This window comes from Bombyx mori, chromosome 2, assembly GCF_030269925.1.
Source record: "Bombyx mori chromosome 2, ASM3026992v2".
In the NCBI taxonomy this organism is placed as follows: domain Eukaryota; kingdom Metazoa; phylum Arthropoda; class Insecta; order Lepidoptera; family Bombycidae; genus Bombyx; species Bombyx mori.
The window spans coordinates 8293975-8318609 of record NC_085108.1 but is presented as its reverse complement, the minus strand read 5'-3'; the positions used below and the strand labels follow the sequence as shown (position 1 = coordinate 8318609).

Below are 24635 nucleotides of genomic sequence, written 5' to 3'. Positions count from 1 at the left end.
TAAAAATGTAATTTTATTCGGTTTGTTATGAAAACCTAAAATTCTACGCTCATATACATATATGTAGTCCTTAATTGTTTAGGGGGGAGCAGGGATCGTGTTGCTTAAACTGGAATAGAAATGGGGAGGGGGGCGTGTTTCTGTTGCTGAATCGATGGAGACGATATATACAATATAAACAAGTGTAAATCGATCTCAAATGTTTTATTACAAAATACGTATAAAGGCTTAATCTACATACAAATTATTGCATCACATATAACATACATAAAAGTGTCATGATTTAGTTTCAAAATAGTCTTAACAAGATATTGGTATTATAATATTGAATTGACAACATAAATTCTTCATGTAGGTACATGGAATCGGTACATTAATAATATTACGTTCTTTCTCTACAAAAACTATTGTAATTATTACCAAAACCTCATGTGCTGATATGACTTATTTTAGAGTTTATTTCATAACAGTCGATTTGGGCAGGGGCAGTCGGGGCAAGTGCCCAGGGCGGCAAAATTTTGAAAGTAAAAATTTTTTTTTTAGTCTTATCAAGATTGCTCAATATAATTAATTAATTCTAATAATTAATAATTTTCTTTTTAATTGATAATTCAAGAAATTCAATTTATCCATTAAGTATTTGTGAAATATAATGTTGGCACTTTTGGTAAAAATTAATAATCAAAATTATTTAATCAATTTATTTCCTTGGAGATTTAAAATAATAATAGGTTTTTCTATTTTCTGTAATTATAGAAATTTAATTAGTTTTTTTTTGGATGTAATATAATTATGAGTCACCCTTAGTCAAAATTTATAATTCTTACAAAAAAAACAAATATTTATTTATGTTTTTGGAATATATGACATATGATGAAGTTTCCGCAATAAATTAGTTATTTTAATTTTGTAAAATAAAAGATATTATTATAAACTTTAAGTTTAGGTAAAATTCCATTATTGGGGCGGATTTTTTCCGGTGCCCAGGAGCGGCATTAAGTTTAAATCCGGCCCTGAGTAGCAAGCACAATGAAGCGTTAACCATAGCCTTGTTTATATTCAATTAAACTTCTTCACTCAGGTAATACTTAAATGTCGAAGTATATTATGTCCTATTGTCACTTAAGGTAAGTAGGTAAGTCTACTGCCAGTAAGATCCCGGTAAATAATACTGTACACAGATAACCACGAAACTTATATCAATTCGTAATAAATATAAATAGACGTGTGTGCATGCTTCCAATATAATATGAAATGTGTTTATTTTCTACTTTGCCTACTGTATATTCAGTAACAACAGCATGTAAACTCCGATCGCGCGACGGAACCAATATGTACGCAATTTTTTATTTTCATTCGTGACTTTTTGACAGGCGCTTTCAAAAGCTGCGTGATATTCAACATATTACTGGAGATATTATCTACACGTAACCGGAATAAGGTTCGCCGACCTTTAAGTACTCTTGTTAAGGTATTGTTGTATTTAAGTAATGTGATAGTTTTATACTTTTTAAATGACAACAATATAATGCGTATTGTGTCGCTTTTGTTTTTTTGTAATTTAAATTTCTAATTTCTCTTCACTGTTCATTTTCTACTTATATGTGATTTTGATTGTGGAAACATATTTGATTATTGATTTAGCTATATTTTTTAAAATATTATATGTTTGTATTGTACTGTTTGTTTCCCAAATAAATAAACGGCATCAGCGGCCGCCGCGAGCGCGTGCCTCGTCAGCCGAGCGACACGCGATGGACATTGTATTAAAGGTCGCCTCGTCATGAACTAATGAAGTTTAATTTACTAACCAATACGAATGGAGTGTATCTATTGTCTACCAGTGCGCGTTATTAGAATTTTTTAAATTAATTGAGTACATTGATTACATAGATGAAATCATATTTAATACTAGCGATCCGCCCTCGCTTCGCTTCGGAAACATAACATTTTATTATTGATAGCTGAGTCTCGCGATGTTACCCGCGGTTATTGTCGTACCGCGGGTGAAGCCGCGGGACGAAGCTAGTCTAAAAAAAGTAGCCTAAGTTACTCCTTATATCATCAGCTACCTATCGGTGAAAGTTCCTTCAAAATTAGTCCAGCCGTTCCAGAGATTAGCCGGAACAAACAGACAGACAGACAAAAATTGTAAAAAATTTTATTTTGGTGTATGTACCGTATATATATTCATATGCATGTAGTAGTAAAAAACAGTTATTTTAATATTACAAACAAACACTCCAATTTTATTTATATGTATAGACTATAATACTGGAATACTATGTTTACTTTTACTTCGTTCAAACAAAAATATCACCAAATCCAGTAAATATTTTATTTGGCAGTTTTGTATAAACGACAAAGGAATGAAAACAGGGCATGTGCGTTACGGACGAGGCAAAGTGAAGGGCTCGTCGTGGCTCGCGCAACTACTATATACCTAGACACGTGACACAAACACACACGCACCCAACTCAAAGTTAACTTATCAAACGCCTAATCGTCTCGCTGCCGTTAATCAAGCCGAAACGCTTCGTCGCGGCAGAAATGTGCAAGAGAATGAAAGCAATTTCATTACATTCTACGCCTATTTCTGCCGTGAAGCAGTAATGCGTTTCGGCTTGAATGATGGGGCAGCCGTTGTAACTATACTTGAGACCTTAGAACTTATATCTCAAGATGGGTCGCGCATTTACGTTGTAGATGTCTATGGGCTCTAGTAACCACTTAACATCAGGTGGGCTGTGAGCTCGTCCATCCATCTAAGTAATAAAAAAAAAAAAAGATCAATACGGACTCACAAGACGCCCTCAATACGTGAACAAGTAGCATCATAGCGCTTAGCATTTAATTTTGAATTCCTTAATTTACTCTCAAATTTCTCTGTAATGCATTAGTTGATTACTTGAGACCATTTTGTTTTATGTATACTGTACATCAAGATAAAATTTGTAGATAGGTTTTGTTTGTCTAATAAATAAATCAATAAGATTATTGCTCGACTCGAACACTCAATTAGTGTTATTCAGAAATAAGTTGAACTATGGCTGCGTCGACATGTGTGTTCAGTGCGAGTTTTTTAACGTTCCCGATAGCGTAAAAGTTAGCACATGGAATGGGATGGTTTGCGTACGTTTGCCGCTAGGGGCGCTGTTCCAACTGCATACAAATATGAGTTAACTTTTACGCTATCGAAAACGTTAAAAAACTCGCACTAAGCACACTGGTGCCGGTCCCAGCTCGTCGGGAGCACTCCCGCACCGACCGCACTCTGTCTCTTTGTGATCAGTTCAACGACTCTCCGTCAGTTTTTATGACTAAATAGTTTTTGCACGGTAAGGAAGTTCGTAGCGTCTGTGTCACGGATTCTTTTAAAGTTGGGCTCACGGACGACACTACATTTTATTGACATTCATTATAACACTTCGAAGACCAACGACAATACTTATGTAATTACACTGCTTTACAAATACACCGGTACATTATTATTGAATTAAAAGGTGATAAGCATTTCTTAGTAATTCTTTTACAGTTATCGAAACACGCTTTCATTGTTTCACATATGTCACATGGCTTCACTAAATATTACGCTAATTCCTCAACGGTTCCGAGTGACCCTAACGGACAGGCCACCTGGCGAGGGACACAGCACTCCGTACAAGAACAACCGTGAGGGCGCGGGCAGAACCCCGTTGGAAATGAGATGGAGTACAACATGGGCAAAAAAGACTACTGGGTATGAAAGTAGAAATGTTTAATGTAAGTTCTTACATTATCATGACGTGAGAACGCAGTAGCGATGCCCACTAACGATCTTAAAAACTATCATAAAAGCATTGAATACATTTTTAAACAATAATAATTTTACATAATTAATAAAATGTGGAATGCGCCGTCATTACTATTTTTATTAAAAAAATTATATTAATATCAATCCAATACTGATGGTGTAAAATTTTATGTACATAAATGTATATTAAAATAAAAGAGAGAGGTGTGTCATGGAACACCCGGTAGAGACGAAGTTCCTTCGGATAATATGGAAGCAACACAATTTGCAAAAAAAATATTGCGTAACTTTATATATATTTTCATGATTTCTCTTTTTTTTCTTCGACATTGTAAAATCACATAAATAATTTAAAAACACTACGAAAATAAAAGTGTTTATTTACGAGTAAAATGAATTTATAATGTAAGTATCAGCACGTGCTTAGAGAATAATTTCATGAATATGCGCATGTGCGTTACTTGTGCATGAATTCATGAGTAGTTTAAACTCATGCGGAGTAGTATCAAAAAGAGACGAGACGAGAGAACAGAAAGAAACAGGGAGATAGAGAAAGGTATTGTACACTATTTGCTTGTGTATGCGACTATAGCACTTCTGTTATATGTTTTCTTACAGTTTTAGTCTCACATGTTTTCAGTCCGGTCGCGCAGCAAAATCCCTATCTCCTTCTCGTCTGCCGTAAGGAACTTCGTTCAAAAAAGCTAGGTAGTGTCTTAAAAAAAATGTCATATAGGTATATCACAATACACAGGAAAACTATTGAGTCGAAATATTCTATTTTTATTCATACAATCTTAAAGCACGGTTGAAGTTACTTTAAAGCTACATACAATGATTCTAAATAAAGGGTCTGTGACGTACTATATTTATGTTTACTGAACACACACCGCACCTGCTTGTTGAAAGTTTTACCATTTCATCATATTTATAAATGGATTTTACACTTTATTCGTAAAACAAATGAATAAAGAGATTTTGCATTGCGGTTGATAGACGCCGTCCAGCCCACGCCGGGACGCGAGTGTGTTAGGCGGCGGCTGTTTCATGTGCCAGCGGCGCGGCCACTACTCCCGACTAGGAGACCACTAAATACACAACATACAACTTATTATCTAAAAACATTAGAAGATAATACATATGTACAATAAGTTGAATCCATAATTAATAATTATCGTACAGAAACTATTAAATAGCTTGAAAATTATAAAGAATCGAGTGAAAAACAAAACACTAGACAATGAACACAGACGGAAATGAATAGTTGCGTAGGTTCCGGCTTAGGTCTAACAGATATATAACGTTCGTATAAGTAATAGAGAGTATTATGTTCACTACACTAATAACATATTCGATTATTTACACAATTAAAACGGCCATTACTATGCCAACATCACACAACATGTAAATAAAGTGCATTGATACTCCACGTAATGCCGTTATTATATTGAAACTGGAATAGTAACATATATTAGCTGAGCTGACATTAACAGTGCTATGCAGGCCGGACATTTCACGATCACACTGTCAGTATGGAGCCCGGAGCTCAATGCACTATCCAATACTTATCAACAAATCTCAAGCTGCCTATTAAAAATAAATATATAGCCTCGTTTGAGTAACTCGCTGTGTCTCATGATGGTGTCTCATATGGTAGAAAACTTGTCATACCAAGTAACTGAAGCGTGAACTCTTCCAACATAGTTTATATCCGGGCGTGTCGTGGCACTTTCAGACCACGGAACAGTTCATTACAGAATTGGTCTAAGAAAAAGAAAATACTGTAATCGCGCTATTTGCTGATGATGAGAGGGAGATGCATCACGTACCGCTTACCTACCAGTGAGTGTGTACAATACACAATAACATAGCTAGTAGTTGTCTGTGAGGCAGTGGCGAGTCCCGCGGAGGGAGTAAGTCGAGTACGTCGCGGCGCATGTTTCACGGCTAATTACCTACAGATTGTCGTTTTCACTTGGCTCTTCGTTTTTCGCATCCACTTTCTTCGTAAAATTAAATATATTTTCTAAGTTCAGCGTGTTCTGATTGTACACGGTGTGGTCGGGAGTGTCTCCCCAGCTGAGCGGGCTCGTTGTGGCTTTGCGTTCATTTTCTAGGTTAATTTCAGCGCTGGCAACTTCCGGGATAGTGTTCAGTGCGTCTGAGTGAACGCTCGGAGTTGCCTCCGGGTTGGAGACGCCCTCGAGAGAGGCGCAGCGGTTGAGGAAGTTCATCATCCTCTCCTTATATATCTCAGAGCTAGTCTCCGTGTTTTGCTTCACTTTGTTGTTTTGGTTCTTCAAATAGAACCCGTTTTCGTCTTGAGCGAGGTATATCTTTTTGATCTTCTTATTGGGATAATGTTCTATGAGGTCCGGTTTTGGTTTCAGCAATTTTCCATTCCGAGGGATGTGTTTAGGATCGTTTCCTTTTATCTTGGTGACAACAGATATGCACTTTCCTCTTGGCTCGCTGCTGTCGTCTTTGTAATTGTTTCGCATGCCTCTATATGATATCTTGACGCTCAGGATCGACCAAAGCACTTCGAGGAAGGCGGCTATGAGGATGTTGATGGAGAGTACTCCCGTCGTGAACACTCGTGATCCTTGACTCTCCTCGCTCACCTTAGTGGAGTTTAAAGCCACTATAACGTGTGAAGAGTTATGCTCATACACATCTGCCTGTCTCACGACCACGAAATCTTTGAAAGGTACTTTATCTTTATAAAAGTCTGTTATTTCTCCTTCAGACGTGGAGGCGAACCACACCGCCACCATTACAAACGATGCCAAGGACACTACAGTGGACATAACCGAGGCTATGAATAGCCAGGTGATGTTGTGGTCTATGTACCACTTCACGGACGCCATGATGCTGGCGACGCCCGCCGCCAGGCCGAACACGCTGAGCAAGCTCGGCGCCAGCACCAGCATGTACCCATTGTCCGCGACGAACGAAGAATTGGCTGTGCCGTTGATTGAGTTCAGGGACTCTGTTGTGTTATTAGGTTGTTTTCCCTCGTCCGGGTTGACCAAGGCCAGACACGCCAGCAGGAACGAGGTGGCGGAGAGCGCGATGTGGACCCAGGCCAGCCCCGACACCGTGGAGGCGGAGTAGCGGCGCTCCGACGGATACAAGTTACGCGTATCTGGCTTTGTTTTGACTTTAATAGTATACACGTCTTCCATTTTGTGAACTGCGTTCGGCCTTGGCACTGTAGCACTGATCGACACTGGCTAATGATGCATTGTTCGAGACAAATTAATCAAAGGTCATACTAATTCGTTATGTATGTGTAACGTTTTTTTAAATTTGAATTATTGATATGAGAGCGCGGGATCGGGCGACACGAACACCCCGGCGCGTGTCTGAGCACGTACTGACTGAAGTTGTCTGCATATCGTTATTACAACGGAATTTAACCGTCGATAAACAAAATGACTTCGCAACATAGATAGGATTATCGACTTTATCGTCAGCGTCGTAAGGACTTCTATGCCTTTAATGAACGGAAAATATGTTAATAATAATTTTGTAACAAGTTTATAGCCGCAAATCAACAATGAATTTCGAGCGTTAGGTTAGGCGAGTGATACACCCGACCGACACCCGACACCGAGCGGTCACAGCAAGTAATAACAATTTTGCAATACTGTTACAAATAGAAACGCAATGGTAAGTAATTGAATTTGAGCGAGAAAATATTAAGGAACAAAAAATATTTGGCGTGTTGCGACATTTACACGCCCACTTATAGTTTCAAACAATAGTTTTACCTATTCATTGACAGTTGGTAAGCGAGAATGTAAAGTTTGTAAATAAATTACAAAAACATTTCTAATTACATACAGCCATAGACCTATATAGTAGGGACACGACATATTGTTCTGTACGTACAATTGCTTATATAAATAGCACCCATTTTGAAGGCACACACATAAACATATATCTATCTCGTTTTTACTCAGCACTTTAACTCGCAGGAAAATAATATAGGTAACAGTATTTCAGTGCGTACATAAAATGAAACATGAATATACGTAAATGTCTCCATCTCCGTCTAATGAGGCCGAAATCCACCATGTTTAGCGCACCAAATGTCATTGTCACGTCAGTTCGGCCGTCTGTTTTGGGTTGTACATTATTGCCTTTGATATCGATTTAATATGATTGATTATATAAAATTTCTTATTTTATCATGCTTAAAACATACAAAAATAATAATTAAAACATATTTTATAGGATCTCAAGAAAGTCGATGCCCCAAAATCTATATATCTATATCTATCTATATATATTTAAATTCATTATGGAGCCCTCATCCGAAAAATCGGACACCATTTTTCAGTCGGAATCTATTGATCATGACACTAATCATAAATAACTCTTTAAAATATGTCAAAACATATTTAGACATTCTGTTTAGATATTTCGGGAAAAAGGCTACCGACAAAATCTCATCGGAACTATTTAAATAAAATAGTTTTATTCCGCAGTGAGTAAAACACTATTGTAAATTCGTTAAATATTTAATAATTAATGATTGTAGAGAGGAAGTCACCAGGAATGACGTTTGTAATTTTATTAACGAATAAATGTTCTGTAGGTGTTTTTTTTTATCAGGCGATCCCTTGATAAGTTTAAAATTTGAATCACTCTCAAGTGAGAGTGATCCAAATGGTACGGCGCACCTTCCTTGAGGTGCGCTGCGGTAGTGTGTTACGGACTTTAGAGTCAGCAAAACAATTAAAATAGATTGTAATAGTCTAAGAAAAACACGTACTCAAAATACGATAACATTCAGCATGCTAGAAATGGGCAGATGGCACTGTACTACGCCATATCTTTATGTTTTGCGGCAAACGACAACTTTATAAAATCAGTGTAGCAAATTAAAAAAATCGTCATATCGTTTACTTGGCAAATTTGAAGCACGAACTCGTCTTAGATTTCACATAATATCTAAATCACATCATCTTTGCACATAACAATATACTTACTTCCTATTAAAGTATAAATTCTACAAATACATTCATACTCAACAATATTTAAAATAAAATGAGCCAAGAACGTTTATCGATAAAACCTACTAACATTAAAATCTTCTGGGCAGCACTAAAACCGCCATGTTTTGTGGCCAGATGACGTCACAGTGGCACGAATTTTTTGTTGACGTTTCATTTCCATAGGTTTCCTACTTCAGTGCATACACCTATACAAGACATAGTGGCATCGAGTGACATAAAAAATATTTGTTATAAAAGAGAAAACGAGGCTAAAGGCAAATAATTAAAACGATTAGTTTGGTAATTGTCAGGCTAATAGCTGCTTATAAGACTTGCAGCTGCTCTACTCTTGTATCGAGCAGTGTGGCTCAATGTGCGTCCCGGGAGTGCAATTCCAAACACAATTCCGGGATAAAGTTTGGAGCTCTTGTTCAAGACAGGAGCCAATAAAAACGAATGCCGATGGGGTCTTTCTTGCCAAATAACATAAGCTGTAGCACGAAGCCAGCTGCTACGCACTATCCAATCTGCCAGACATCCTGTGGTGACACTTATACTGAGTTATTGTAGTTGGCCATGTGTACAATGTTAGCCGTTAAAGAGTTCTTTTATCTGGAGAATGATCCTGCAGGTCGAGGTATCGCGACTGAATCAACATGTAAAAATTCAAATTCGTACATTAAAAAGAAGTGGTTCCGATTTAGCTTGCGATATTTGAGGCCTATAAAATCAAAGGCAGCTAAACGCCTTAAAATGTAGTAAAATGGACTAACTATGGCGCCATCTTTTTTATTTAGTTCATGTTATCTCTAGCAAATTCAGTTTAAAAAATTTATTTTTACTCTGTACACAAATATAAACGAAGTTTTATCATTTAAAATTCAGATTATTAGTAATATTCTCATTCTTTATAAATCTGCTTAAAATAAAAAATATCGTAGCTACCCGAACAAAGTTATTTCAGTTTCTCAAACCGGGAGTGTTGTTAACACTCTAGCAATAGCAGTACTTCAATGGATCGGGAGGATCCGTAATGACGTGTTTAGGGCCGATTTTTGCAGTTTACCTGAATATTTGACAGAATTGGATTTAGCTGCCTTTGATTTTATAGGCTTCATTTGACCGAAAAAAACATACATAATACACACAAAGTTGTTAGCCGACACTAGCCACTTCAAGATATGGGAAACATCGAATTTAAGTGTGGAAGGAGAACAAACAAACAGACAAGCCCGCTCAGCGCGCACAGTAGCTGCTTGCGTCGTGGAGCCGCGCGCCGATACGGATCGGGGTCGCGGCCGAGGAGATCGTTACTGACGTCACTGACTACCGACCGAGCGACGCATAACGATCCTTCACGACGGCTACCGTCCTGTTAGAGTTGTCCGGAGCAGACGTGCATGCGACGGTCAGTGGGGGCTGCACAGCTTCTTTTTTTTCCCTATGCTGATAGCCTTGAGAGGCTATTTCATCGTCACCCTAACATTTAGATCACGGGGCTCAAACCTAACCTAACCTAACACTGGCCCTAGCAAGAGCCGTGCTTCGCAGAATCTACCGCCGGATCGGAAACGCGACTCACTGAGAAGATCCGGCGAGAAACTCAGTGGGCAGTGTCTGTGGGTTAATTCGCTCGTCGAGCTCTTCGTCGCAAGCGACGGGTTCGACGGGGACGGTGACCGGACTGCACAGCGCACAGGCACCATAACATAGGTATACAACTTAGGTACGTGTGTGTGTACATCTGTACCGAGGATGTCACTTGTGCGAAGAGTTCCTTCAATCCTCCAATTTAATAGATCCAGTTTAATAATCCAATTCCTCCAATTTAATAGATTTTTAGGTGTAATTTGGTAGTAGTCAATAATGGTTCAGAGCATTATCGGAAGTGAGATAATTAAATAACACAACTGGTTAATCGGAGCGTTTATTCGCGACTGAACTTAAAAAGTAAAAAGCAACGGAGCTTACGGGCGCAGCCGCATGTTATGACTACGAACAATGTTGTTTACATAACAAACTGTGTCCCTACTCCCTACAGATTAAATGTATCTAAAACCCAAGCAGTACATCGCAGCATCAGCACCGTCGCTATCAGGCGACCGGCCGCGACCTACTCGCGTTGACAGACTCGCAGAAGTAAAAAGCAGTCTACCTTGAACTTGTTGGAGATGGATAGATTACGGCGGCGGCAGCGTCCGTGGCCTGCCAGTGAGTCGCGGCAACTAGTTATGAAAGACTGTTGCTCCAAAATACATTTTTAGACAAAGAAAACTTCATTCAATCGAGTTTCGTGAATGTAAATGAGCGAAGCTAACACTTAAAGCGATAGGCAGTTACAATGTGATAAAACTAGCCGTGCGGACTCACAAGAGTTCCTACTGGCGGTAGGACGTCTTGTGAGTCCGCGCGCATAGGTACCACCACCCTGCCTATTTCTGCCGTGAAGCAGTAATGCGTTTCGGTTAGAAAGGGTGGTGCAGACGTTGTAACTATACTTGAGACCTTAGAACTTATATCTTAAGGTGGGTGGCGCATTTACGTTGTGGATGTCTATGGGCTCCAGTAACCACTTAACACCAGGTGGGCTGTAAGCTCGTCTACTCACCTATGAAATAATAATAAAAATAACTCATCTTAATAAAAAAAATGTGTGCGTGTACTAGTGTACACACGTAAGAAGTGAAACTTCTTTATGGCCTTATTTTTCGAAAAATGATCTACATGCAACTTTCTAGAAATTGGTTAAATAAAGTTAAATTAGATAAAGTTTAAACAAAAGGATTTTATTATCATAGACATGAATACAAAAAAGTTAAATTAGATAAAGTTTAAACAAAAGGATTTTATTATCATAGACATGAATACAAAAAAAATGTGTGCGTGTACTAGTGTACACACGTAAGAAGTGAAACTTCTTTATGGCCTTATTTTTCGAAAAATGATCTACATGCAACTTTCTAGAAATTGGTTAAATAAAGTTAAATTAGATAAAGTTTAAACAAAAGGATTTTATTATCATAGACATGAATACAAAAAAGTTAAATTAGATAAAGTTTAAACAAAAGGATTTTATTATCATAGACATGAATACAAAAAAAAAATGTGTGCGTGTACTAGTGTACACACGTAAGAAGTGAAACTTTTTTATGGCCTTATTTTTCGAAAAATGATCTACATGCAACTTTCTAGAAATTGGTTAAATAAAGTTAAATTAGATAAAGTTTAAACAAAAGGATTTTATTATCATAGACATGAATACAAAAAAGATGGCGCGTAACGGAAAAATGTGACGCGTAACCGAAAAATGTGACGGTAAATTTTTTTCCAACGCCGATAAAGAAGTTTCACTTCAAAAAGATGGCGCGTAACGGAAAAATGTGACGCGTAACCGAAAAATGTGACGGTAAATTTTTTTCCAACGCCGATAAGGAAGTTTCACTTCAAAAAGATGGCGCGTAACGGAAAAATGTGACGCGTAACCGAAAAATGTGACGGTAAATTTTTTTCCAACGCCGATAAGGAAGTTTCACTTCAAAAAATAACAAGACCAATTTACCCAACATTTAGAGGCTAAGTTAGAGTAAGTACGCGAGACAAACTTTAAATTAATTTCAAACGCTAATGAAGCTGCGTATTCGCAACCATTGCTTGAAGTGATCCTCCCCTCATCTCCTTTCACCACCGCACCCTGTAGTGGTGTATAGTATCTTTGACTACACCAGCTGCCGTGCAGCTGAGTTCATCCCTGCTACTAGATAACACAGCTTTAGTCTATAATTCTTCTAGAAATAGTTTCTGGCGCGCACCGTCCGGACCTGGAATGGAATTCTCCTTCTCGGTGCTCACTGATCCATGTCCTTCTTCCGACAAGGTGTCACTCCTCCGCGCTAAGCAGCGGGCTGGCTCTAACTCGCCTTTATTTTGTTTATTTATTGAATACTAGCTGACCCGGCAGACTTCGTAGTGCCTCAATCGATAAATAAAAGTCCTAAGCTTTTGTATAAAATACTTAAACTTAAAACAAACAAAAGGAATCCGTCCGACGGGGGACACGTCAAAGGAAAAACAAAATTGTTATTTTTATTTAATTCCGAGCATTTTCATATTTTATCTACCTTTTAAAACTTCTCTGGACTTTCACAAATAATTCAAGAACACAATTAGCCAAATCGGTCCAGCCGTTCTCGAGTTTTAGCGAGACTAACGAACCATAGATTATACACTTAATATATTTGAGACTAACGAACAGCAATTCATTTTTATATAAATAGAAGAAGAAGATAGATATGATGGTGTTCTTAAATGAGAATGACCACTCACGATTAGGTACAAAAAAAAGAAAAATACTTTTCTTTTTGAATTGTCACCTGATAGAATATAATCATTATGACAGATGTTGATACTCTGACAATTGTTTTAAGAAAAGATTATTAAATTTTTGTGGCTGCAATTTCAAATCTCTTGTGTTTTTTCAATTTTTCTTTTTAATAAGCAATGTAAGTTACTTTTAAAATATTAATTTAGACATTGCGCGATAGTCGAGTTGGCCAAGCCAAATCCGACCGCAGAGCAAACCTAGCTTAAGATCTGTATTCTTCACGGTATGCGACCGGCTCAGACTGTAAAAACGAATGTTTTTAATACTGTGCTAGTTCTTGCGACCAGTGGATGTAATGTGTTACAGGAACTCGAGTGGTCTGGAGGAGTGGCAGTCGTGCTGTAAGCTGTCACCGAGCTGTTCCTTGAAGCTGTTGAAGATGTCCGTGCGTTTTACAAATAGCATTGCGTTCACAAAATACGATCTATTAAAAGTTATTAAACTTTTTGTGAGAACCAGGAAGAAAAGAACAAACAGACGCAGACACAGCCCCTATCTACATAATATATCGATCATACTGACTGTAACCCGGACCGCACATAGGCTTTTGCCATCTAACGCAGACGAGTTTATCTGATGATAAGTGGTTACCGTCGATTTTGGAGATCAGCAACCAAATCGAAATGATTTCTGAAACTGGATGAGCACAGCAGTTCCATGCAGGTCTCCATTGGAGGCGCTCGGGTAACTGTTAGCAAATCCCACCCCTCCTGGCTGAGCCCTTGCTTGCTCATCTGCCCTGGTAAAACTGGAAACGCCTCCAAGCCACCAGTAATCTCTCAAACCTAAAAAAAAGTTTCCGGCAGTGAGGGGCGCGCTGATAGAGCCGAGATGATGAGAAAAAAGGTGTTTTTACAGTACAACAGCTACCCCACCCTTCAAACTGGAACGCGTTACCTCTTCACGGCAGAAATAGGCAGGGCGGTCGTACTTGCCCGTGCGAACACACAAGACGTGTTACCACCAGTTCAGATCAACAGAAGAGCCATTTCCTTTTATGAATAGCTGGTTAGATCGGTACTCGGAGTCTTGTAGTAAGTCCTTATGTCTGCTCCGATGACAATAGCGCGCGGGTGCCACATAGTCCGGCCGTGGAATGCTTAATCTTCCTTCTTCCTGTGATGCGTGGCATCCATCAATAACCACTCAACATCAGAGATCGTCTATAAATGTGCGCTGAGAAATTGGTCTATTTAATGGAAACTGTTCGTATAATTTGCAGCACATACCGCCGCTCTAGCCCTACAGCATGGACGGCATGGTAGCCGTGGTCCGAGGAGTGGGGGACGCGGGCCTGTCCGTCACCCTGCACGACGGACAACGCCAGTATACACTCATGCCCAGCGCTGGTAATCTGCACACTGTGTTAAGCTGGTTGAGTGGTTGATACCTCGTGGTCATGGGATGAGCTCTGAGCTCGAGCAGACATCCCTCTGATGATGAGTGGTTACCGTCAGCCATGAAATTCAGCAATGTCAGGGGCAGAGCTAAGCCCACCGATACTCTAAGGTCATGTGTAGTGAAGTCTTGTTGCAGACCGCGGCGCTTTGACCGCGAGACCGTTGACCCCGCGTTTCATCTATTTGTGTTACATTACGCGCGGTACAAGAGACAATATAAAATTATTTTTGACATTGAATTTAATATGTCAGGAGTCTTCCGGCGCCGATCTTCCGTTCTACCAGTACCGCCGCCGGCGCGCGACCTGCTGTGTAACACACAACTGTAATTTTACATACCCGATTCTCTAGACCGAATGGTAAACAGTCGACGTCGCCCAAAGTACGTCATTACGGATCCTCTTGATCCATTAACGGTGCTTTTAGGTACCACAAGCACCGGTCATCGTCCTCGTCAAACCGGTCGCTTGCGACGAAGGGCTCGACGAGCGATTTAACCCACAGACACAGCCCACTGAGTTTCTCGCCGGATCTTCTCAGAGGGTCGCGTTTCTGATCCGGTGGTAGATTCTGCGAAGCACTGCTCTTGCTAGGGTTCGTGTTAGCAACACTTCGGTTTGAGCCCCGTAAGCTCACCTACTAGTTAAGGTTACGCTGAAATAGCCTCTCAAGGCTTAGATAGAAAAAAAATGTTATTATTATCGTTCCCTTAGATCCCAATAGCTCACACTCATTTAAGATGTTTGTGTTGAAGCCGCGGCGTGTCCAGGGCCGCCGCCCCGCTGCCCCCGGGAGCACCCCGCCGCGACCCGCAGCTGCCGGGACTCCGCCTCGCAGGCCACCGACGGACAGTATGCCACCGTCTACCAGGCTAGTAGATATTCTAATAACGTCTTCATTTTGTTCAAAATCTTCAATTTTTTTTATTGCTTAGATGGATGGACGAGCTCTCAGCCCACCTGGTGTTAAGTGGTTACTGAAGCCCATAGACATCTACAACGTAAACGCGCCACCCACCTTGAGTTCTAAAGTCTCAAGTATAGTTACAACGGCTGCCCCACCCTCCAAACCGAAACGCATTACTGCTTCACGGCAGAAATGGGCAGGGCGGTGGTAGATACCTACCAGCGCGGACTCACAAGAGATCCTATCACCAGTAATTACGCAAATTATTATTTCTGTTTTGAGCTTCCTAAATACGGTATAAGGTACGCGATCTTCTCAGATGTCGCACTGCAGCGTGGCGCCGACCTCTCCCTGCGAACTCCTCACGGAATACCCTCCACAGAGACGCGGCGTCAGACCAGGTGACGGCTCCGCACGCGCTGCCTCTACTGGCCGGTCATATGTCTTCGTTCAATACAATCCTCACTTGTACTATTGACGATGACATTGCTACTAAACTATTGTTTTTTTTTCTCTGACAGTATTCCAAGTCAAAATTTACTTATACGGAAATTTAAAACTTTTTCATCTTAAAATTAATAAGGGTTACGTATTAAAAAACCAATGATTAAAATATAAAATCGCAAAACTAGATTTATAAAAATATACGAAGACAGCTGTCGATATGCGCTCTCTCTCACACTACAGCTTGTCTATAGCAGTACAGGCCCGTACCCATCCATTATTTGTTTGATCACCTGGCAGGTAGAAAGCCCTACCGAAATTATCTGTCTTTTTGGGAATCTTATTTTTTAGCTATAAATAACACTTCATTAAAATTTCAAGCTGCCTCAAAAACATTTTTTATAATTTTTTTCCAAAAAATTTTTTGCACGCGTCTGGTAATGTTACAACCCCGATTAAATTGTCTGGCTTATTTTTTTTCGTATATATTAAGTATTACACTGCAACATATATAAATTGCGTATTGCCTCAAATATATTTTTGGGGAAAAAAATTAATATTTTAAAAAATGTAGGGGTTGATTTAGCCCCACTACTCACCAGCCAGGTCTGCAATTCCGTGTTCGAATATAATAGGAGAGGTATGTGACAAGTTTTCAGCTTGCCTCAAATACCTACCCAAAAATTGGTGCCAGCTCTCCTACTAAAAATACATAATGAGTTTATAGCACCGTATGTGCAATATCTAGGTACATTAACAAAACATTATGTACAATTAAAGTTTAAAAGAATCGCATTGCTTACAAAAAACTTTCATAAGTTATAATTTACACATCATTAATGTATAACTAGACGAAGTAAAATTTGTTTTTTACATTATCCTAACATCCCCCTAACCCCCCTGATCTCTTATCGGGCGGATACCTATACTTATAAGACAGTTAGTTTATAAAATTAAGATTGACTTGATTGATTCAGTGGTGAAGTAGTTAGCGGTCCTGACTGTCGCGCCGAGGGTCGTGGGTTCGATTCCTACATCGGACAAACATTGTATTTGTATTGTATAAACAGGTTTGTTTGCTCTTTGTCTGGCTGTTTATCTTTCAAATATTTAAACACTTATAAGTATGTTTATCAGTTTCTGGTACCTACTCATAATACTGGGAATCGTTAATTGGGGCCGAATGACCGTGCCTGATTTGTTCCCAGCTGTTTATTATTATCATTATTATTAGATATTAATCGACATGTGCATCACTGAACGGCGTAAGTAAGCAAAATCTCATCATAGAACAGATTGAACAGAAAGTTGCATTGCGCAGAACCTGCTAGAACTTAAATATAAATTGATTGAAATGTCAGGTGATGACAATCTCGTAGTGGGCAGCGGCGTGCTCGCAGGGGGGCGCAGTCCCATCGGGAGCAGAGCCTTAGGTTCGACAGCTAACGATGCATTTTATGGTAATTATTATAGTTTAGTTGTTGTATTTTTTTAGATGGGTGGACGAGCTCACAGCCCAACCGGTATTAAGTGACTACCGGAGCCCATAGACATTTATAACGTAAATACGCCACCCACCTTGAGATATAAGTTCTTAGGTCTAAAGTATAGTTACAACGGCTGCCCCACCCTTCAAACCGAAGCGCATTACTGCTTCACGGCTGAAATAGGCGGGGCGGTGGTACCTACTCGTGCGGATTCACAAGAGGTCCTACCATCAGTAAATAAAGTTAATAAATGCGTTACAAGTAATCCACACACGTCATACAGTATCCTCATTGCTACTGATTTCCAGTTTAATTACACCTCGTCCCACTCAGGGTCTCCACCAAGAGAGCGCTCGTCTCATGGGTTCAATTCATTCGCGAGATCACTTCGACGTCCTCTCCCTCCGGAGCCCTCCTACGAGGTGTTAGAGAGACTGGACACTCACAGTCCAGATAAACATGGTAAGTAAGTAAGAGAGTAACTTGCTCTCTAATCCTGACCGAACCAGTTCTACAATGATTTAGTTCTGGTATTCCAGGCAGTCTGAGCAGATCACCGTCTAGGCAGCCGCAGTTTGGTACAAGCAGTTGGAGGATATCACGCAGCAGCACAGCACACCAACCCAAGTACAGAGACGATGAGCCAACCAGAGACGGGCCCGGGGGCCACGACAGAAGCTGTAACGTTAGACGAGTGGAAAGCTTGAAGGGAGAGAAGTGTCGCCGTGCACCGGTCGGACGTGAAGTGGGAATCCTAATTTAATTGTTATTTCTTCAGCCTCCTTCATATCCTCTTTTTGTTTTTCAGAAGTCTGCCACGGTCACGTCTGAAACTCAGGGTAAGTGATCATTAAGGTTTGATCCTACGTGATCGAGTCCGTCTACATTTAATAGTGGTTTGCCCCTTCTTGTGTTATAATTGAACTTTGCGACGCAAATGTGTGGAAGTTGTGGAGGAAATCGGAAGGTTGCGTGATCAGATCATGACGGGGTCACCAATGTGCAACGGTGCGTTAGTAAATTAAACCACTCGCACAGTTTAATACACTTTTAGTTTATTCTCAAAGGACAGCGAGCACAGGCACAAAGAAGGAAAAAGGATAGAAAAGATATGTGATGCCATAAGCGACACTAAATGCTATTGGGAGCTATTTATATAACGTAAGCCAAAGTAAACCAGCTGACTGGTTGGCGAAGGCCGACAACGTCCATGCGTATTTATCTTACATTTCTAAATTGTGTAACATACAATTATTATTTTATGAAACAGATTTAAACAGTTTTTTTTGCATAGTTGGGTCGACGAGCTCACAGCCACCTGGTGTGTTACCGGAGCCCATAGACATCTACAGCGTAAATGCCGACACCTACCTTGAGATATAAGTTCCAAGTTCACAGTATAGTTACAACGGCTGCCCCAGCCTTCGAACCCTACAAAATTTAGAATAATAATCTAATGGTAAATTCTTTTGTTTCCAGCTTCAGTACAAACAATGTCGAGGGAAGTGGAGACTGCACCAAGAATGGAACCTTTGAAGCGGAACGTAATTTAACTTTTCTACATGTTAAACTTGTTTTCAGTCTGTGATGCGCTATGGCACTTCTCAATTTGGTTCTCACAAATAAATAACAGTCAAGATTATTCTACTTCTTTCCCTTAGAACTTTGAAGTTGTTTATTCAGCTTATTTTATAATAAGCATATGCTTGGTACTTTAAAGTAATCCCCTTGTTCTAGGTAGCAATTCCATTGTCCCCGCAAGCCTCACGAAATCCTCAGGACGCGACGCGATGCGACGCAGTGGTCTCGGGACTACAACAAAACGTAACAAAACAAACTTTGAAGAAGTCTCGTCGTACTCCTACAGGCGTTCACCAACAACAAGCACTTAATACAGTTTTCAGGAAATGCAAGTCTCTGGGAGACGTGGCTGTGAAAAGAGACATTTACAAAGATATTCTGGATCTGTTAAAAGAAATTGTAGCGTACTCTAAATTTGGTGATATCTTATTTAAAGACTCCAAGAAACAATCTAACTTCAGTAAAAGTCGACGACACGATATGGATAAGCACAGGATGATTCGCAGGACCGCTAGTTTTAATTTGGATTCTTTGAGCCTAGACAATGTTCTGACCGTCGAGAGTAGAACAAACAATTGCTCCAAGAAATCTCCGGCTATAGACAAGACAGAGTTATTAACACAGTCACTAATGGAGTTATTACACTTAAATGATAACAATATGAAACGTAAAACTTTTCGACTCATTGATTATATGTTTGACAATCTCAATGATGGTGGTCCTAGTCTGAATGAATTGGCTTCATTTTGTTTAAATAGACTGCAAAATTTGTTTACATTAGCTACCCTTAATAAGGATACAACTGAAACAAAGGAAATTATAAGTGAAGTAATAAAGAAATCTTTAATAAAATTTACTCAAAAAAATAAACTGAAACTTAAAACCGCTAATTTGGAAGACATGACAAGCAAACTCATTAATATCTGTAAGAATAATAACGTTGATACAAAGAATAAAGTAGAAATAGAGATAATGGCGTTGATGATGAAAAATGATTTCACCAACAATCAAGCAGCTGAGTATACCGACCAGCTCATAAAACAAACTTGTGAAAAAGTATTTGAAGGACCTCCTCCAATGTACCCCCGGAATTATGTAGTGTTTCAGAACACTCAAAATTCAATACAGGGTTTGAACGAATCTGATAACTTTAGTGTCGCTCCAATAAATGAACGGGATATAGACATCAATTTAAAATTTTACAAGAATCAGCTTGTGCAAGCTGTAGAGCAGTGGCTGACCAGCGTCACGGGGACCGGCCTCAGTGAGATCTTCAGACAAGTCGCTGTTAATGATTTGACCGACGACATCATAGACAGACATAAATATTTAGAAATGAATCCTTCTAAAAGGAAATCTGATGAAGATGAACTGGAATATCTAAAGTTTCAAATATTTAAATGGATTCATGAATTGGTTGGCGATGACAAGATTTCTAACGCTTTGGACCATGCAGATGTATTGTCTCAGACGATTCGTAGTATTCCAGTCCCGATGCTGACTTTGTCACAGAACCCTGGCAACTTGAAATCCAGTCTACCACCGTGTTGTACTGCCCAGCCTACATCGCATGCTGGGCCTAGTTTATCAACACCCAAAAATTACACGCCCGCATTGAGCCATAGTTTTGGCACCGACCAATCATCTAATTATGCACCCGCACCGTCCTACCCAGCACAGAACAGGAACCCCCCGAAGTATCGACGTCAGTCAAGTCCAACAGCATTCGCTTCTGGCCCTATGATACACAATGCAGGCAGTGTGGGTCGAATGCCGATATATGCTCAAGCAATACCCGGTGGTCGTTTGGATTATGTTCAAAACATTCCTCATAATATGCGCAGAATGAGTGGTTCCAGTAATTATGCTTCTGGGACATTCGTTCAAAACCAACTTACTGATTTATCCTATAACCAAATTTCATCACTAAGTCCAAAAGGTTTAGGTGGGAATGTAATACAAAATCCTGTCAATAATAATCTTTGGGAAGGAAGAAGAATGCTTGGAAATTTTCCTGCATCTGGGGAATCTTGGCCATCAAATTATAATCAAACATTTGCCTCTAGACCGCGTTCTGCAAGTTTTAACCAACAACCCACACAAAGACAATCACCCAGTCGTAGAAGAATGAGTGGACCTGCAACTTTTGCTTCTGGGCCAATGAATTTATACCCCTTGCCTGATCAAATGCAACAGAATATGTATCCAAATTTTTCAAATTCTCATGACGGTGCTCAATACAGAAATGCGTGTTGTAATATAACAAACGCGTCTCCAAATTTACCTCTCGCGCAAATAGAAGATGAATTTGAACAGTTCGTACAGAACTGGGTCAAACAAATTCCTATTTCTTCGTCCAATCCACAAGAACAAGCAATTGGTGATAAAGCTAGATTAGGTATCTTTAATGGCATAATGATAGCAGTGAGCAAGCTGAAACTGGAGCCAACAAAATTTAACAACCCCGTCTACTGTCAAGATGTCTTAGAAGACGAAATAGATGGATTACTAAGTTGTCTACCACAAACGGAGGAACTTACAAAAGCAATGCAAACTTTAAAACCCCAACTACTCGACAAAGCAAACAATATGATAGCACAAGCAGCGAGGAATTCATCTTCTTACAAACAACAATTAGTTCACAGCATCACAAATCATATTCCTTTAATGACCATCGATATGCAAGCAGAAGATCCTGAACGACTGTACGACGACATGCTGAAAATGGCCATTGCTGATAATTTTATTCTTTTCACGAAATACAACGAAGAAGATAAGTTTCAAGCTAATATGTTTAAAAAGAAAGTAGCTAACCGGGTCAATGAACTGGTCGAGAACATTAAAAATACCCATGGCTTTGCTTTGTATAATTTAGATTTTGATCGAATTAAAGATGAAGTGATGAATGCCCTGACGAGAGTTCCACTTCCGACTGACGATGAGATGAAAGACGAAGTGGACGAAGTACTTCTAGGCATGGACATTGATCACTGGTTTTCTGATCTTCCACTTGTGCAGTCGGAAGATAATTACGAGTGTGTACAACAGCGTAGGCTTAGAGATTTGTTGACGAAGAAAATACACGATATTGAAAAACGTCCGAATACGAGCGAGGAAGCAATTGATTTGGAAATTAAACAAGAAACGCTGAGGGTTCTACAGAAATTACATCTGAGGGTCGAAACTGCCGAGCTCCAGTTCATGGCAGGCGAACTCTTGAATAGATTGAAAAATCGAAACAAAGCTGGTTTTATGACACAAAGGAAGTCAGTAGCATTTCAGGATCCTCAGGGCTATGACCATTTCGCTCAAAACATGGCGTATTGCTCGAGCTACGCTGATGCTAATCAAGATCAGAGCTCGTATATGATAGTAGGGGGTGACAGACATGACAGTCCATATCAACAGAACATTCCCTATGTGAATGAGAGACGTGAGGTGACACCCGAGCAGTGGTTTACATTGGAAGAAACTAAGGCACCACCTGGACTCCGCGATTACCAGTCAATTCAGGCAACTAGTCAATTTCCGTCATGTTGTCAGCAGACAGCATCCGGTGCCGGCCAGCAGGAACTGAATCAACAGAGTCAAGTACAAACAACACCAAGTTCAAACATTCAGAGGTCTCATCAGCTACCACCGCACTATCAGCAAATGAGTCAAGTTGTACCGCAACACACTCAACATAATACATTGCAACAGTCGGCCATTGACTATCTGCAACCTCCACCACAATTGAACAATAGTCAAATTTACCAACAACAACCTCCCCCCTGCTGCCAAGTCTTGGAGGCACCAGGAACGCAATCTAGCCATGTTTACCCTCAAAGCCCCAAGCAAGGTGAAATGTTTATGCAACCCTGTCAAATTCCTGGCCCTAGTAACGTTACGCAACGTGGGTATGTGGCAAGTACTCCTCAACACGATGCTTCCGCCTCTAATTTCCAAAAGCAATTTGTTTCTGTTAGTCCTAATTTTTCCATTAACCAACAACCGAACCAGGCTACCCCAGTTCTTAATAGCAGTCAAATTGCCGGTCCCAGTAACCAAGATATGTACAGCGTGTCAAAAAGATCTATAAAACTAAAACCTGGACAGTTAGGCACACCTGAAGATGTACTTGTTACAATCCAAACTGGACCAAAGACAGAATCTCAAGTTCCCCCCGAAACACCTGATATACCAGAAGCGGATGATATACCAGAAGAGGTGGAACAAGCAGTCAATGATCAAGCGTACATTACTCCTCAGAGTAAGGAAATTCAACCCAAATATCCCCCACTGAAAAAGAAACCAACTCGTGTTATCGACAGGCAAAAGATAGCGTCTCTCCGAAGACGGCTAGACCTGGAAGATCCAGAGGAAGTCGAAGAACAAGAGGAATACAGGTGTAGATGCTTAGAGAGAGTGTTCAGCGGTAAAAGAAGAATGCGGGCCTGCTATGACATGGAAGATTTTCCTATGGAGATGCATAGGTGTATGCCCTTTAGGTTTTATCCGTGCTTTTACTAGAATTTTGAAAACATTGTTAAAAATTTTAGATCATAAATATATTCGAATATAAATTTAAATGTCTGTTATGTTTTGCTGTTACTGTGCCTTATTAAACTTTTCGTACAAGTGCGTCCGTAGCACTGCTTTTAATATATTTTACTATTCACTCACAAACTTCTCGCCCCCGATGAGTCAACACTAAAAGTGCACCAACTTGCAAGTTACCTTTCACTCTTGAGACGAGCTTAAATGATCTGGTTTATGAATTTTTAATTCTGGTATATTTGATCCTATTTTATAATGTTTAATTTCTTAGATAACAAATGCAAAAATTACTTTTTTTTATTTATTGCTTAACTGAATGGACGAGCTCACAGCCCACCTGGTGTTAAGTGGTTACTGGAACCCATAGACATCTACAACGTAAATGCGCCACCCATCTTGAGATATAAGTTCTAAGGTCTCAGTATTGTTACGGCTGCCGCACCCTTCAACCGAAACGCATTACTGCTTCACGGCAGAAATAGACAGGGCGGTGGTACCTACCCGTGCGGACTTAAGAATACAATCACTATATATGCAAATTATAATTTATGGGTTTGATTTTTATTACACAATGTTATTCCTTCACCGTGGAAGTCAATCATGAACATTTGTTAAGCACGTATTTCATTACAAAAATTGGTACCTGCTTGCGGGATTCGAAACACCGGTACATCGCCAGATACGAATGACTTCAAAACTTACTGAGCAGTAAGCAGCGCGACACGAAAACCCTCTCATTGTAGCCGCCGCTAATTACTTATCTGACCGCGACGGGACAACCCAAAGCCGCCGTCGCGAAACATGTCTTGTCGGATCCCCCGGATTCACTCTTGGTCCTTTTTGGACTCTCAAGCACCGGTCACTGTCCTCGTCGAACCGAAGAGTTCAACTAACCCATAGACACAGCCCCACTGAGTTTCTCGCCGGATCTTCTCTATGTTGCGATTCCAATCCGGTAGTAAATTCTGTGAAGCGTTGCTCTTGCTAGGGCTAGTGTTAGCAAATTCTCTCAGATTGAGCCCGTGAGCTCACCTGCCCGTCCGGGCGTAGCTGAAATAACCTCTTAGGATATTAGCGAAAAGGTAGGGAAAAAAAAAC

The 24635-nt window shown here is 39.9% G+C and overlaps 2 protein-coding genes across 5 annotated transcripts; one reads left to right on the top strand and one right to left on the bottom strand.

Annotated features, from left to right (window-relative positions):
• Positions 1-189: 189 nt before the first annotated feature.
• LOC101736478 (uncharacterized) lies at positions 190-7461 on the bottom strand. Its single transcript, XM_004926727.5, has one exon. It carries the CDS (start codon positions 6979-6981, stop codon positions 5749-5751), a length of 1233 nt encoding a protein of 410 aa, XP_004926784.1. The 5' UTR covers positions 6982-7461; the 3' UTR covers positions 190-5748.
• Positions 7462-13168: 5707 nt separating this feature from the next.
• Positions 13169-23569, top strand: LOC101736358 (uncharacterized). 4 transcript variants are annotated; one of them, XM_021348369.3, is made up of 11 exons: positions 13169-13298; positions 13487-13561; positions 14403-14529; positions 15335-15450; positions 15806-15887; positions 17292-17390; positions 17751-17879; positions 17957-18150; positions 18226-18256; positions 18897-18961; positions 19155-23569. In XM_021348369.3, the coding sequence occupies exons 3-11, from the start codon at positions 14430-14432 to the stop codon at positions 23508-23510; spliced, it is 5172 nt and encodes a 1723-aa protein (XP_021204044.1). In that variant the 5' UTR covers positions 13169-13298; positions 13487-13561; positions 14403-14429; the 3' UTR covers positions 23511-23569. The 4 variants fall into 4 exon arrangements, with proteins under 4 accessions (XP_021204044.1, XP_021204043.1, XP_021204046.1 ...); XM_021348368.3 differs by having other exon boundaries at positions 13487-13565; XM_021348371.3 differs by lacking the exon at positions 13487-13561 and having other exon boundaries at positions 13210-13298.
• The last annotated feature ends 1066 nt before the right edge of the window (positions 23570-24635 follow it).

Bases quoted from the DNA above. Each gene is read 5' to 3' on its own strand.
- LOC101736478 (XM_004926727.5), bottom strand. From the start codon at position 6,981: ATGGAAGACGTGTATACTATTAAAGTCAAAACAAAGCCAGATACGCGT.
- LOC101736358 (XM_021348369.3), top strand. From the start codon at position 14,430: ATGGACGGCATGGTAGCCGTGGTCCGAGGAGTGGGGGACGCGGGCCTG. The intron at 18,151-18,225 runs GTCGGACGTGAA...TTTGTTTTTCAG, and splicing joins AGAAGTGTCGCCGTGCACCG to AAGTCTGCCACGGTCACGTC. The intron at 18,962-19,154 runs GTAATTTAACTT...CCCTTGTTCTAG, and splicing joins TGGAACCTTTGAAGCGGAAC to GTAGCAATTCCATTGTCCCC.